The sequence below is a fragment of the Ursus arctos genome, unplaced genomic scaffold (genome assembly GCF_023065955.2).
Source record: "Ursus arctos isolate Adak ecotype North America unplaced genomic scaffold, UrsArc2.0 scaffold_21, whole genome shotgun sequence".
Taxonomy (NCBI): domain Eukaryota; kingdom Metazoa; phylum Chordata; class Mammalia; order Carnivora; family Ursidae; genus Ursus; species Ursus arctos.
The window spans coordinates 14,668,688-14,684,808 of NW_026622886.1; the positions used below are offsets into that span (position 1 = coordinate 14,668,688).

Sequence of the window (16,121 nt, forward strand, 5' to 3'; positions counted from 1 at the left end):
GAAAAAACATTTGACAAAATACAGCATCCTTTCTTGATTAAAACTCTGCACAGTGTAGGGATAGAGGGAATGTACCTCAGTATCGTAAAAGCCATCTACGAAAAGCCCATAGCAGATACCATTCTCAATGGGGAAAACCTCAGAGCTTTTCCCTTAAGGTCAGGAACATGGCAGGGATGTCCACTGTCACCACTGTTGTTCAACATAGTACCAGAAGTCCTAGCCTCAGCAATCAGACAACAAAAAGAAAAGGCATTCAAATTGGCAAAGAAGTCAAGCTCTCAGTCGTCACAGATGACATGGTATTCTGTGTGGAAAACCCAAAAGACTCCACTCCAAAATTGCTAGAACTCATACAGGAATTCAGCAACATGGCAGGATACAAAATCAATGCACAGAAATCAGTTGTGTTTCTATACACTAACAATGAGAAAAAAGAGAAATTGAGGAGTCAGTCCCATTTACAGTTGCACCCAAAACCACGATACCTAGGAATATTCCTAACCAAAGAGGTAAAGGATCCATAATCTAAAAACTACAGAACTCCTATGAAAGAAATTGAGGAGGACACAAAGAAATGGAAAAACATTCCATGCTCATGGATTGGAAGAAAAGTATTGTTAAAATGTCTCTGCTTACCCAGCACAATCTACACATTCAATGTAATCCCTACCAAACTACCATAGACATTTTTCACAGGGCTGGAACAAACAATTCTAAAATCTGTATGGAACGAGAAGAGATCCCAAATCACCAGGGGAATGTTGAAAAAGTAAACCAAAGCTGGCAGCATTATGATGCTGGATGTCAAACTGTGTTACAAAACTGTAATCATCAAGACAGTATGGTACTGGCACAAAAACAGACATATAGATTAATGGAACATAATAGAGAACCCAGAAATAGGCCCTCAACTCTATGGTCAACTGATTTTCGACAAAGCAGGAAAAAAGATCCAATAGAAAAGGACAATCTCTTTAATAAATGGTGCTTGGAAAATTGGACAGCCACATGTGGAAGAATGAAATTGGACCATTCTGTTACACCATACACAAAGATAAACCCAAAATGGATGAAAGACCTCAGTGTGAGACAGAAATCCATCAAAACCCTAGAGAACCACAGGCATCAATCTCTTCGGCCTCAGCTGCAGCAACTTCTTACTAGACACGTCTCCAAAGGCAAGGGAAACAAAAGCAAAAATGAACTATTGGGACTTCATCAAGATAAAAAGCTTTTGCACAGCAAAGGAAAGTCGACAAAACCAAAACTGACAGAATGGGAGAAGATATTTGCAAATGACCTATCAGAGAAAGGGCTAGGATCCAAGATCTATAAAGAACTTATCAAACTGAACACCCAAAGAACAAATAATCCAGTCAAGAAATGGGCAGAAGACATAAACAGACATTGCTTCAAAGAAGACATAAGATGGTCAACAGACACATGAAAAAATGCTCCACATCACTCGGCATCAGAGAAATACAAATCAAAACCACGATGAGATACCACCTTACACCAGTCAGAATGGCTAAAATTAACAAGTCAGGAAATGACAGATGTTGGTGAGGATGTGGAGAAAGGGGAACCCTCTTAATACCGTTGGTGCGAGTGCAAGCTGCTGTAGCCACCCTGCAAAACAGTATAGAGGTTCCTCAAGAAGTTAAAAAAAGAGCTACCCTACAGCCCGGCAATTGCACTACTGGATATTTACCCCAAAGATACAAATGTAGTGATCTGAAGGAGCAAATGCACCCCAGTGTTCATAGCAGTGTCCACAATTGCCAAACTGTCAAAAGAGCTAAGAAGTCCATCGACAGATGAGTTTATAAAGAAGAGGTAGTGTATGTATACAGTGGAATATTACTCAGCCCTCAGAAAGGATGAATATTTACCATTTATATCGACGTAGATGGAACTGGAGGGTATTATGCTGAGGGAAGTAAGTCAGTCAGAAAAAGACCATTATCATATGGTTTCACTCACATGTGGAATATACAAAATAGAACAGAGGTTCATAGGGGAAAGGAGGGAAAACTGAATGGCAAGTCATCAGAGATGGAGACAAACCATGAGAGACTCTTAACTCTAGTAAACAAACTGTTGGTTGCTGGAGGGGAGGTGGGTGGGGGATGGTTATTAGGTGATAGGCATCAAGGAGGGCACATGATGTGATGAGCACTGAGTGTTATACACAACTGATGAATTATTGAACTCTACCTAGGAAACTAGTGATGTACTATATGTTGGCTAATTGAATTTAAATGAAAAAAATGAGCTATAATTGACATGTAACATTATATTAGTTTCAAGTATACAGCGTAATGTTTTGATAGCATTTCACTATTTTTAAGTGTTGCATTCATTGGCATTATTTATTCACAGAGTTGTACAGCCATCATCACATCATCACATCATCCATCGCCATAATTTTATTATCCCAGCTTGAAACTCTGTATATAGCTATATTATTTTTCATAATAATAAGTTGTGATAAAGTATTAATGTAAATACACACCAGGGAAGCAGTCTGTTCTTGTGGACTGTGTCGTTTACTTATTTCTGTTTTAGAAATATTCTTGTATTTTACGGCTCAAAATAATAAGTTTGCAAGGACTATTGTAAAGAGTTGATATGATAAGCCTTTAAAGAGGTAATAGTTTTCTGAATAGTTGGTATTATTAAAAATAACTTAATATGAAATTAAATATAAAAGTTTGCATTGGAAATTAACTATTAATTATTTGAAGTAGTTTTAGGAGTTTTATGTGGCATAAATTGTTTGGAAAGGGCTTTATTCAGTGTTACTTCAATACGCTTAATTATTTTTTCAGGTCTCTACAGCAGAACAATGTCGTTCTTCCCCCAAGAGTATGATATCTTGCAATAAGAAATCCCTGTATCTTCCACAAGAAATGTCAGCTGTCTATATAGAATTCACAGAATATTACTATCCAGATGGAAAGGATTTTCCAAGTAAGAGAGTTTCCTGCTCTTTTATTACTTGTCCATTACTTGGGAAGTTGTTTTTTTTTTCTTCCTAAGTTTTTGAGCTTTATAAATGTGAAAAAAGAAAAGTCCATTGCTCTTTACTTGTCATTGTACTTAGTATATAACTATAGTATAGCTTTTTTTAAGATTTTATTTGTTTGAGAGAGAGAGCGAGCAAAAGAGTGAAAGAAAGAGAACACAAGTAGGGGGAGCAGCAGAGGGAGAAGCAGACTCCCTGCTGAGCAGGGAGCCCAACACAGGGCTTGATCCCAGGACCCCCGGATCATGACCTGAGCCGAAGGCAGAGGCTTAACAGACTGAGCCACCCAGGCGCCTGTATAGTATAGCATTTTTTACATACTCTGATTATTCATATTTTTTTCTCACTAGCTTGTAGCATCCTTTTTTTAAAAAAATCTTTTTAAAAAATATTTATTTGAGAGAGTGAGAGACAGAGAGAGGGATCGCATGAAGAGTGGGGAGGGGCAGAGGGAGAGGAGAAGCAGACTCTCCACTGAGCAGGGAGCCTGATGTGTGACTCCATCCCAGGACCCTAGGATCATGACCTGAGCTGAAGGCAGATGCTTAACCAACTTAGCCACCCAGGTGCCCCAGGCTGTAACATCCTTAATGTTGGGAATCACGTAGTAGTCATGCTTCAATTTATCCCTGAGGTTTGACTCATTTCTTTACTTAGTAGCTGTTTGTTAAATGAAAGAATTGATGAAAGTTAGGTTATTTGTAGAATAAGGTCATTTTTTTCCCTTTAGTAAAAGCCTATTTATTTATTTATTTATTTATTTTTAAAAGATTTTATTTATTTATTTGACAGAGATAGAGATAGCCAGCGAGAGAGGGAACACAAGCAGGGGGAGTGGGAGAGGAAGAGGCAGGCTCTTAGCAGAGGAGCCTGATGTGGGCTCGATCCCATAAGGCCGGGATCACGCCCTGAGCCGAAGGCAGACACTTAACCGCTCTGCCACCCAGGCACCCCTAAAAGCCTATTTATATTTCAGTTATATAAAACTATATTTCATTGAAAAATTAATGGAGTTATTCTTTTAGCTATAGAGAAATTTTTGCTTTTTTTTTGTGCAGAAATGTATACTTTGGACAACCTTTGGCCCTTGTCTTTAGTTAGAAACATTGAGTTACATGAATTTTTATTTGTAAGCTATTTTGGGGTCCTAAAGTTAAAATAATTATACATTTGTGTTCTTTGAATGGTATATTTCTATACTATTGTCTCAGTTCATGCAGGAGTTCTGCAAAGTAAAATTCGCCTTTGTTTATGTGGTACCTTTTTGTTTAACTGTTTAACCATTTAATCCTAGTTTGTTCCAAAGTTTTTGGATCTAATTCTCACCATCTTCATGCTTTTCAGCAGTCTTTTGTGTATTTCTCATTTGTTTCTCTTTTCTACCTTCCTGACTAAAACAATGAGGAAATTAAGACATTTGTTCAGCACCTTAGTAAGATGGCACAGCGGAAACTCAAGCATGGGTCATCTAAATCAAAATTAATTGTGTGTCTTCCATCCAGTCCCCAGCTATATCACACTGCCTTCCTAGGATATTCACCACCATTTGTTTATAATTGGAGAACCCCATTGTTTCCAGCCGTCCTCACCCCTCACAAATAATTGTTTTCTCTAAGTAATGCTTTACTGAACTAGTAATTCTTCAGAGTTAAGACTAGTTTCCGGGATTTCTGATTTCTAATCTAGGTTTATTTATTTCTATCAGTTTTATTAACATGTGCCAAAGGAATATAATCTCATTTTATAATATATATATTTTTTCTGATAAAAATATAAAATTCCTTCTCAGCAATTTAAACCCTAGCCCCATAGATACTTAGGAGTGGAATTGCTAGGTTATGTTTAACTGTGTCTAACTGTTCATTATCAAAAACATACAGAACAATAGAGTACATTGAATCCCCACGTACAAAGATCCATTTTCAGTCCTTACATTTCATCTCTTTGTTAAGCAATCCAAATTTTAAAATATATCACTTTTTAAATATTGTAAATGTAATATATGTTATTTTTTTTAAATGCCAAAAATAAAATATTGCTCAGAAGCCTACAATTTAGAGATGACTTCTGCTATAACATAAGTATATAAATTTGCTAGGGCTGTCATAACAAAGTACCACAGGCTGGGTGATTGAAACAAAAGAAACATATTTCCTCATAATTCTTGAGGCTAGAAGTTCTAGATCAATTGTCAGCAGGGTCGTTTCTTCAAAGACCTCTCCTTGGCTTGTAGATTTCTGTCTTTTCACATGGTCTTTCCCCTGTGTGTGTTTCCTAATGATCCCATCATATTGGACTAGGGCCCACCCATATGAACTCATTTTTACTGTGATTGCCTCTTTAAAAGTTCTGTCTCCAAATACAGTCACATTCTGAGATGCCTTGAGTTAGAACTTTATTAGCATATCAATTTTGAGGGGACATGGTTCAGATCATAACCATAAGTATAGTGTTCCCTGTCCTGTTTTTAATATATTTCTATTATATATTTTATATACATCCTGTCGTTTCCCCTTGATGATATGAGCATATTCCAGGTTTCTACAGGTTTATTTTAAACATCTTTAATAACTATAATAATCTATTTCCCCTCTTAGATACTGTGTAGATTTTTCTACTGCTTAGTACACCAGGTCTCTTTCTCTGTCCCAGATCTGCAGAGCCCAGGTTCTTCTTTTCTTCTGTACTGTAGCCTTGGGGACTGCATTTGCTTTCTAGTCCTCTCTGTAGGTGTCATCATTACTCAGTGTATACTTAGAGGCCTTCTTCCTTCTTTCCTTCCTTCTAGAGTGCGATGTGATCTCCTCAGCATCCCGCTGCCTTTCTATTTTCAAATACAAGTAATTGGCTGTCTCTGTTCGACTTGAATTACAATTTTTCTACCTCTGTGTCTGTCTTGAATAAAAACCTACACATTTTTTATTACTTTGTGCTTAATACCATACACAAAATGTAGTTGGTGTTCAGTGAATCTTTGTTGAAAGAAAATGAATGATGGAATGAATGAACAAGCAGTCCATGAATGCCAAAAATGTTCTATTCAGGACATTATTATAATGCTCTTTACTGATATCCTGTACCTTGGGTTTATTTTCCTAAATTACTATTATCAAAAAGTTCTAGATGTGCATGCTATTTGCTTTACTAGAAGTAAATAGGTCTGAATGTTTGGAATAAAAGATTTTTTATAAATAAAAAATGCTCTGTAATATTAATAAAAAATGACCTGAAAATAATAATGGCTTTCATGGTATAAACAAAAGGATTTCAGGAAGTGATGTATCCTATAATTGTGAATATTTGTTTAATATAAATTAGCATTAAGAGATTTATCCAGCCCCTAAGCATTCTAATATTTGGGAGGAGCTATAAAAAAGAGTATGTTCCTTTTATTATTTACTTGAGTTTTTATTTTGCACCAAGCACTATTTCTAGGGTTAGGATTAAGTGGAGAGTAAAGTGAATGGCCTCTCAAGGAGATCTGCCTTGTTTACTACTTTCATAAGATATTAGTCATTAGACTTGGTTCTCTTAGAGGATTCGGATTGCATGCATGTATTAAAAGTCCTTATAGAACTATCTGATTAAGGGCCACAGCTTTGATGTGATACTTCATCAAGAAGGTAAGTTTTTTTGAAGTTTGCTTCTTGGTGACTATAACATTAGGAAAAGAGATCTAAATAGTACTTCCTATTCATACAGATAGTTTTAGATTAAGTAATATATTTTCAGTTAGTTAAGCATGGAAAAATCTTGTTTTGTCTATCTAAAAGTTTGCAGTCATCCACATGTCACTTTAATTTTGTAAATAAAATTTCAAAACCTTATTATCTTAAAAAGAATAAAAGTTGTTAAAAATGTTTTCTCTTGGGGAAGTTATAGACTATCTGTTCATTAAAAATTAAAAAAAAAATTTTTTTTTTCTCTACAGTTCCATCTGCCAACCTTTATAGCCAACTGAATGCACTACAGTTTACTGTGGATGAAAGAAGTATTCTATGGTTAAATCAATTTCTGTTGGATTTAAAACAGAGTCTTAATCAATTTATGGCTGTATACAAGTTGAATGACAATTCAAAATCTGATGAGCACGTTGATATTCGAGTTGATGGCTTAATGCTAAAGGTACCATATAAGCAAGTGGCTGTAACAACAAAACCATTTTTCTTTTCTTTTTTTCTTAGATATTTACTTATTTACTTGAGATAGAGGTGGGGGCAGGGGCAGAGGGAGAGTCTCAAGCCATCTGTGTGCTGGGTGCAGAGCCCAATGTGGAGCTTGATCTCATGACCCTGAGGTCAGGATCTGAGCTGAAAACAAGAGTTGGATGCTTAACTCACTGTGCCACCCAGGCACCCCCCAAAACTGTTTTTAGAGAAGCTAACGGCATTAGAATTTCGAGGATTTAAGATGGGTACTCAAATATAAATCAACTTTATTGTAATCTTAATTTTGATTTTGAAATTTCAGCTTTAGATTTAAAAAGCTTTAAGAGACTGTTTCCCCCCCCCTTCTTTCTCTACCTTCCTTTTATTTTATTTTGTCATGCTCATCCATTTGGAGGTAAGTAGAAATAAAATTTAAATCAGTCATTTTTTTTCCTACTTCTTACCAGACTGGATAAAATTTTTCTTTCAAAAGTGGTAATTAATACAAAGAAACTATTAAGTTAGATCTGGGTTTTATTTGTCCACAGTTATTCTGTTACTTATATCCAAAGATAATAGAAAGTTGCTTTGTATTATAGCCAAGTAGTTGATAATCTGAATCCCATGGATATTTAAACTCTAAAGGAGGGAAGTTTTTAAAAACAAAAGAAAAACAGAGATAAAAACAAAAACAAAAACAAAAACAAACCCAGCTACTATAGTGTAGTACATAGAATAAGACTTGGACATGGATGAAAAGTTTCAGTTTCTAGGTGTGTTGCTGGTACTCTGAATTTCTATACCTTTAATTTCTTCTCTGTAAAATGAGGTTATGAATAAAACTCATACATTGCAGAAATGTTTTAAAGATCTTCTCAAAGATCTTACTATATTCAATATAAAAAGACACATTTTTTTTGAAAAAGACACATTTTATAACATTTACAGTTATACTTTAAGGCAGTTATGTAATGATCTTTACACTTTCTCAAAATGCACAGTTTAAAAACCAGTCATTTTGAACTCTTTGATGTGAATATTTTGAGGACTGAGGTTAATTATTTCTGAAAAATTATTTTAGTAAATAGTTTGACCTATACTCTTAACTTTATTTTCTTAATAGTTTTATCCCAGAAAAGTCATTCTAATGACATCTATCCAGTCATTCCATTTACCCATCCAGTCATCCTCCAAATCTCTTGGATTTAAAATATCCTAAGAAAAAGTTCCTTTTTCCAAACTTAGCACTTATGTACTTCGGGTATAGTAAGTTTTTAGTAATACTGATTTACTTTAGTTTAATTTTGTTGTTGTTGTTTGTTTTGTTTTGTGTTATGTTATATGCAAATATGCATATACGTTATGTTCACTATTATTTATGGTTTAAAAAAATTTTTTTTTTCTTGGTGGTTAATCAGTTAAGTCCCTTTTACTTGATTTAGTAAAAATACTTGGGGGGAGAGAGTTAGTATTTTATGTCTGGATAGAAAAGTAATGTTTTTGGGGGAAACACCAAAAAGAATTCCTGAGCTAAATTATGTTTCTGATTATTTTATCTTCAGGATGTATATGGATTTGTAAGTTAGATTAATGTTTCTTCTCTTGTAGTTTGTCATTCCTTCGGAAATGAAATCTGAATGTCATCAAGATCAACCACATGCAGTTTCTATTCAGAGTTCTGAAATGATTGCCACAAATACAAGGCATTGTCCAAATTGTCGGCATTCTGATCTAGAAGCTTTGTTTCAAGACTTTAAAGATTGTGATTTTTTCAGTAAAGCATATACCAGCTTCCCCAAATCTGGTGACAATTTTAATCTTTTGCATCCAATCTTCCAGAGGCATGCTCATGAACAAGATACTAAAATGCATGAAGTTTATAAAGGAAATATTACTCCCAAGTTGAATAAACACACTCTTAAAACCGCTGCTGCCACAGATGTTTGGGCTGTGTACTTTTCTCAATTTTGGGTAGATTATGAAGGGACAAAGAGTGGAAAAGGGCGACCAATAAATTTTGTAGACTCTTTCCCTCTTTCCATCTGGATTTGCCAACCAACAAGGTATGCAGTGTCACAAAAAGAGCTACACTCTTGTAACCAAGTATCTCTGAATACATCACAAAGCGAATCTAGTGATCTGACTGGCCGACTGAAGCGAAAGAAGCTCTTGAAAGAGTATTACAGTACAGAGTCTGAGCCCTTGACCAATGGTAGTCAGAAACCTTCAGATACATTTTTAAGATTTTCCTCTTCATCGTCAGATGCAGATGTTCATGTCCTGATTCACATTCATAAACATGTCAGTATGCAGATCAATCACTACCAGTATCTGCTTTTGCTTTTCCTCCATGAGTCACTTATTCTGCTTTTGGAGAACTTAAGGAAAGATGTAGAAGCTGTGACTGGCACTCCTGCTAGTCAGGCATCCATTTGTATTGGAATTTTACTTAAAAGTGCAGAAGTGGCTCTTTTGCTACATCCAGTAGATCAAGGAAATACACTTAAGTCTCCTGTTGCTGAAAGTGTGAGCCCAACGGTTCCTGATTATTTGCCTACAGAAAATGGAGAATTTTTGTCTTCCAAAAGGAAACAAGTTAGTAGTAGTATAAATCAAATTAGAAGTGTAACTGTTAATCACATGTCAGACAACAGGTCTATGAGTGTTGACCTAAGCCATGTGCCTTCGAAGGATCCTTTGCTTTTTAAATCAGCTAGTGATACAAATCTGCAAAAAGGTATTTCTTTTCCGGATTCTTTATCAGATAAAAATTTAGGGAAAATAAGTGAAGATGAAAGCAGTGGAATTGTCTGCAAAAGTGGATCAGGAGAAATTGGATCAGAAACAAGTGACAAAAAGGATTCATCTTATACAGATTCAAATAGTGTCTTAAACCACAGAGAAGATTCAAATTTGCTGTCCTTTGATAATGCTGGTAATCAAAATATACTTTCTAATAGTTTTAGTAGTGGAGGACATGAAACCATAGAATCAGTCTTTAAAGCTGAAGATTTGCTTCCAGAAACAGCGTCACTCTCTGAGAACCTAGAAATTAATCAAGAAGAAGCACCGACAGTTAGGACACTTACATCTCAGTCATCTTTAAGGTAACAACATATGATTGGAATTTGGGGGGTTTTTGGTTTTCTGCACGTATGTGTGTGGTGAGGGGCATATTTTGTTTTTTGGGCAGAAAACCTCATGACAAAATAAGGCATTGCTAGAGTTAATACATAGAAAAATAGGTTTTATGTGATGTTTTTCTAATAATTTTTTAACAGTGGAAAGCCTAAGGAACGTATCCCACCCAACCTGGCTCCACTCTGTGTTTCTTATAAGAACATGAAGAGAAGCTCCTCACAAACCTCATTGGATACCATTTCACTTGACAGTATGATATTGGAAGAACAATTGTTAGAAAGTGATGGAATTGATACTCATATATTTTTGGAAAAAGGTAAAGCAATACAAGTTTAAGAATTCATATTAAGTATACAAATCTTAGAAGTGATGTTTGAGTATTTTTAATTCTGTTCAGTAATAAATTATAGCCCCCAAAAGACTTATTTCATTTACATGCATACATACATATATAATACAAAGAGCATTGTACCTAACTTTCTAATGATTGTTCTGTTGCTTCTTTTCTATGGCCACGTCCCTCAATTATTTGTATATAGTCATTTAGAATGTAAACCAAACCACGTGAATGCTATTAGCCTCTTGTCATAGAGACGCCTTTATGTGAAATTTTGGTTAGGTGGGCTTAATTTGCTTGATGAATTCTCAATTATGTTGGTCCTATGACTGGAATTTTTCCAGACTGGATCTACTTATCTCCATAACCAGGATTCTGTCATGTACACAATTATGAATGATGGAACTACATGATTCCCCCATTTTACTCAGAGGCAACTAATGCCACAGTAAAGACTATTAGGAATGACTTGGAAAGTATTAAATGCATTCCCATCACTAAGACATTGGGGACTTTGTGAACAGGAATGAAAACATGGGCCATAGCTAGAGATTAGTTGCCAGACACTGAAGTAGAAGAGACCAGAGGTAAATGCATATTACTTTATGAATGCAAGATAATAAGCCTATTGTTGATTATGTTGAAAACAGTTTAGGGTAAGGAAGTGCTCATAGCTTCAGAAACTGAAGCTTAGAGAATTAGTATACAGTCAGGAAGTAATAGGGGCAGTTTTGGAACTCAGCTAGATGGACCCAAGAGCCTAAGATTTTAACCAACCAGTATGTTATACTAGATCCCCACACTTGGGAAATGATTACCACATGTGTAGAAGAGGTACCGATATGGGTCATAGAACTCTATTCTAGATTCACAGATAGCTCTGTTGCCTAGTTCCTCAGCCCCCTTAATGGTTTAAAATCCTGCCTTTGCAGATTTCTGCTTTATGATCAAAATATACTTTAAAAACAATGTTCCTATAGAAAATATCCCTAATTGTTCTCAAAAAGCATCAGTGATTTCCTTATTATTATTTCTAAAAATTAAATAATAAAAGTGACTACCACTCAATATAGAAAACTTGGAAAATATATACAGACAACTACAATTTGGAAAATAAAATAACCCAATGTCCCACAATTAAAGATACCATCATTTATTCTATGACTTTGTGTATGTATCATATATGTATGTATTTGGTGTCATACTATATATATATATATATATATATATATATATGGTTTTTTAATCTGCTTTTTATCACTTGTAATCATTTCCTAAACTATTTAAACTCCTTTGAAAATGTTTTTAAAGTCTATATTAAATTGACATGAAAATGTACCATGACTTTTTTTTTTAAAGATTGTATTTATTTATTTACTGAGAGAGAGCAAAAGGAAGGGGCAAAAGGAGAGGGAGAGAGAGAAAGACAGAATCCCAAGCATGCTCCACCCCCGGCATGCAGCCCAGGGTGGGGCTCCAGACAGGCTCGATCCCATGAGTCCGAGATCATGACCCCAGCCAAAATCAAGAATGAGGCATCTAAGCAACTGAGCCACCCAGGCACCCCTGTACCATGACCTTTTAATAATTTCCCTGATAGTGAATGTTTAGATTGTTTATAGTTTTCTGTGGTTATAAAAATGCTGTAATTAATACCATTGTTCACAAATTTTTGCATTTCTAATTGCTGCCTTTGAATAGATCCAGCAGTGGACTGTTTTTTGGGTCTTGAAAATATAAGGGGATTGATTCTGTGTGTAACATTTATTACTTAGAGAGTGAAAGAGCGGGGAAGGAGAGGGAGGGAAAGAGAATCCCGAGCAGATTCAGCGCTGAGCACGGAGCCAGTCGCGGGGCTTAATTCCACCCCCTGACTGAGATCACAACCTGAGCTAAAACTGAGTCACTTAACCGACTGAGCCACCCAGGCGCCCCTGTGTGTAATAGTTAAATGATATTAACTATAAATTCCTAGTTCTCCTGAACCATAATGATTTTCTTTATGTCAGAGGAATTGATTTGCATTAGGAAAAGACTCTTGTTTTTTGTATTCTTTTGTTTTATTTTTATAAGAAATATACGAATACTTTCTCATTATAAAGAAATCAGGTATTATGGAAATATCTGGAATAAAAGTTGAAAGTGTCACTTTAATACCACCCTTACTATTCCCCACTCTAGAAATAACTGCCATCAACTTTTTGTGTATATATATTTCCAGACATTTTCCTTGTGTTTTTATATACATATATGTATGTTTATATATGTACACACCACACATATGTGTACAGATATACAGTACATATGATGTGTATACATGTTTTTGAATATATATATATATATATATATATATATATATATATATATATATATATTTCATGGACAAACATGTAGTTGGGCTGCCATCCCACCACAGGCTCCTAACTATCTTCCCATTTCTGTTCTTGTCAATTTCCAATTCATTCTTCGTTCCATAGGCACAATACTCTTAAGAATGTAATTATCACGGCTCCTGGCTGACTCAGTCCGTAGACCATGTGACTGTGGATCTCAGGGTTGTGAGTTCAAGCCCCATGTTGGGTATAGAGCTTACTTCAAACAAACAAACAAAAGTGTAAATACTATTACATTGATCCCCATTTTAATCCTGATAACTTCTCACTGCTATAAGACTATTAAGTTTAAAAATCATAACATTACTGACAATGCTCTGTGTGATATGGCCCCAGCTTAACTGGTTCTGCTGTTTACCTGTGTGTTTGCTATACTTCAGGTATACTATAGTACATATTACTCCTCTAAATTCACTCTTCACAGGTTCTTCACTGTGACATTTTTCTACCTCAGTGTCTTTGTACCTGTGCCTAGAATGCTCTTTTTCACTTCAGTTTATATATTGTTTCATCAGGGAAGCCTTCTGAACCTCTAGAGCCCCCTGTGAAATGGGAATTGTATTTATATGTATCTTCCCTGGCCCCTAAACCATTGTTTTCTTTCATTCAGTAGATGAAAGATGGAAACTGTGTTTCCAGGCACTGGGTTAGAAGCTAAATGTGTAGTCGTAAATGCAGTCGACCCTTGAACAACATGGGTTTGAATTGCACAGGTCCACTTATATATGGATTTTTTTTTTCGATAAATTCAGTACAGTACTGTAAATGTAGTTTCCTTGTGATATTTTTTAATAACGTTTTCTTTCTTCTAGCTTTTTTTATTGTAAGAATTCAGTATATAATGCATGCAAAAGATGGTAATTGACTGTTTATGTTATCATTAAGACTTCAGTCAATAGTAGACTGTTAGTAATTAAGTTTTTGGGGAGTCAGAAGTTATATGTGGATTTTTTTTTTTTAAGATTTTATTTATTTATTCGACAGAGATAGAGACAGCCAGTGAGAGAGGGAACACAAGCATGGGGAGTGGGAGAGGAAGAAGCACGCTCATAGTGGAAGAGCTTGATGTGGGGCTCGATCCCATAACGCCAGGATCACTCCCTGAGCCGAAGGCAGGCGCCCAACTGCTGTGCCACTCAGGCGCCCCTATATGTGGATTTTTGACTGCATGGGAGGCCAGCACCCCTAGCCTTCACACTGTTCAAGGGTTAACTATAATAATTTAAAAACTGAGGCTGTGGCATGACTTGGGCTTTTCTAATCCACTTTTTCAAGTAATTCATTTTTATGATTTTTTTTTTTTAAAGTATTGGTCTGTGAGGGCACAGAATTTTTTAAAGATTGTCTTTGACCACAGAGTTTGAGAAATAATGAAATACAGCACACTGAGAAATTAAGGCAGGTAGGTAAGAATAGAGGATGATCACATTGGTAGTGGTGGCATTAATGTCATGTAGATGATAATTAGAAGTTACTGTAGGCTACTGAAAGGGGAAATGAAGTGGTTACACTGGGACTATTCAAAGTAGGATAGCATAGAGGGAGGCAAAAGCTGGCTGACCAGGAGCCTGCTGCCCTAGCACTGGACCGGCAATGAGGAAGCTGTGGTCAGCGTTGTAGATTTCTTTTCATACTAAGTTTAGGGCTTTAGTCTCTCTAACATTTTATTGTGGATGTTATTTCTTAATATTTGCTAGCTAATCTCAATTTAATTTTTCTTTGCTTATTGTCTTTTAAACAAGCCTTTGCTTGAGAAAGAGTGAAGGGATGTCCCATATTGGTTAGATAAATGTGACATTGTTGGATCACGTGTAAAACTGATTTTAATTTGTTAGTTTATTTCTTTATTACTTCAGGTATTAAAAAGAATGTGACTACAAATTACCCGAGCCTTGCAGAGAGTGCAAATGCCAGTGCAAATCTACAGAATTTTGGTGAAACCTCTCCAGATGCCATCAGTACAAATTCAGAGGGTGCTCAAGAAAATCAAGACCTGGTAATCATTTCAGAGAGATTCTGTGAAGAGAAATGCCAGCCACAAGGCTGTTTTACCTTTATTTCATATTTAATATGGGCACATTTTATGACATATATAAAGTGAATTGCGATAGTAGTGAGTGATTCATTTTGCTCTTTCTGCTCTTGAAACTTCTTCCTTCCCTCTTATTGAATTGTTTTTCTCTGAATTTCATTTCTCTAAATCTGTTTTTCTTGCGCTGAGGAGGGGAGGTTCTGTCTTTTTCTATCTTTTATTTTTTGACCTTTATTGTAGTTCCATTTAAATACATTTTGAAAACAAGTTTGATGGTTGATGGTAGTCAGTCCTTATGAGGAACTTCCTACAAAAGAAGTATGCTACTGGTTTAACCCCTTCCCACCCAGTCAAATATTCTTACAGATGACTTAGAATATATGTTCAGCCTTCAGTGAAAATAATTTCACATGGAAATGTCATATAATTTATCTTTGTGACCGAAAAAAATTCTCTCTTGACTGAATAAGAAGAAAGGAAGCTGAAGTTTGTCACTATAATGTATAACCACGTTTTGCTGGTCAAAAGTATATTTTTGGTTATATTAGGTCACAGTTTTGTTTTTAGAAGTTATAGTAGTTTCCTGTGTCATTTCTTAAATTTTGTTTTGAATTATTTGGTATGCTAATATTATTTATGCAATCATTATTAGATGTCAGTTGTGGTGTTTAAAATTACTGGTGTTAATGGGGAAATTGACATCCGCGGGGAAGATATGGAAATCTGTCTTCAAGTGGACCAAGTGACACCAGATCAGTTAGGCAATATCAGTCTTCGGCATTACCTTTGTAATCGTCCAGTAGGTAAGACTTTAATATGACTTAAACTTTTTTTGTTTTTATACATATGTTTCCTTAGCAGTTCTGTCTTTGGTATAAATGAATTCAAGGAAGATTACATTTATTTATAATGTAAGAGATTCCTTTTAGATTACCTTATTTTCATAAAGTATTTTGGTTGTTAGAAATATGTGTTGAAGATGTATTCGCTAATTTCTTTTTGTTTTGTTTGTTAAGTGCCATCTTTTTTAGTCTTCTCA

The 16,121-nt window shown here is 35.3% G+C and overlaps 1 protein-coding gene across 3 annotated transcripts in view; it reads left to right on the forward strand.

Annotated features, from left to right (window-relative positions):
* BLTP3B (bridge-like lipid transfer protein family member 3B) overlaps positions 1-16,121 on the forward strand; it is a 104,146-nt gene that overhangs the window by 66,026 nt on the left and 21,999 nt on the right. For all 3 annotated transcript variants that reach the window (XM_048217782.2, XM_044384491.3, XM_026499831.4), the window contains 6 exons: positions 2,835-2,976; positions 6,963-7,156; positions 8,788-10,286; positions 10,461-10,636; positions 14,907-15,046; positions 15,735-15,885. In XM_048217782.2, the coding sequence (XP_048073739.1) occupies positions 2,835-2,976; positions 6,963-7,156; positions 8,788-10,286; positions 10,461-10,636; positions 14,907-15,046; positions 15,735-15,885 (2,302 nt within the window). The remainder of the gene's footprint in view (positions 1-2,834; positions 2,977-6,962; positions 7,157-8,787; positions 10,287-10,460; positions 10,637-14,906; positions 15,047-15,734; positions 15,886-16,121) is intronic.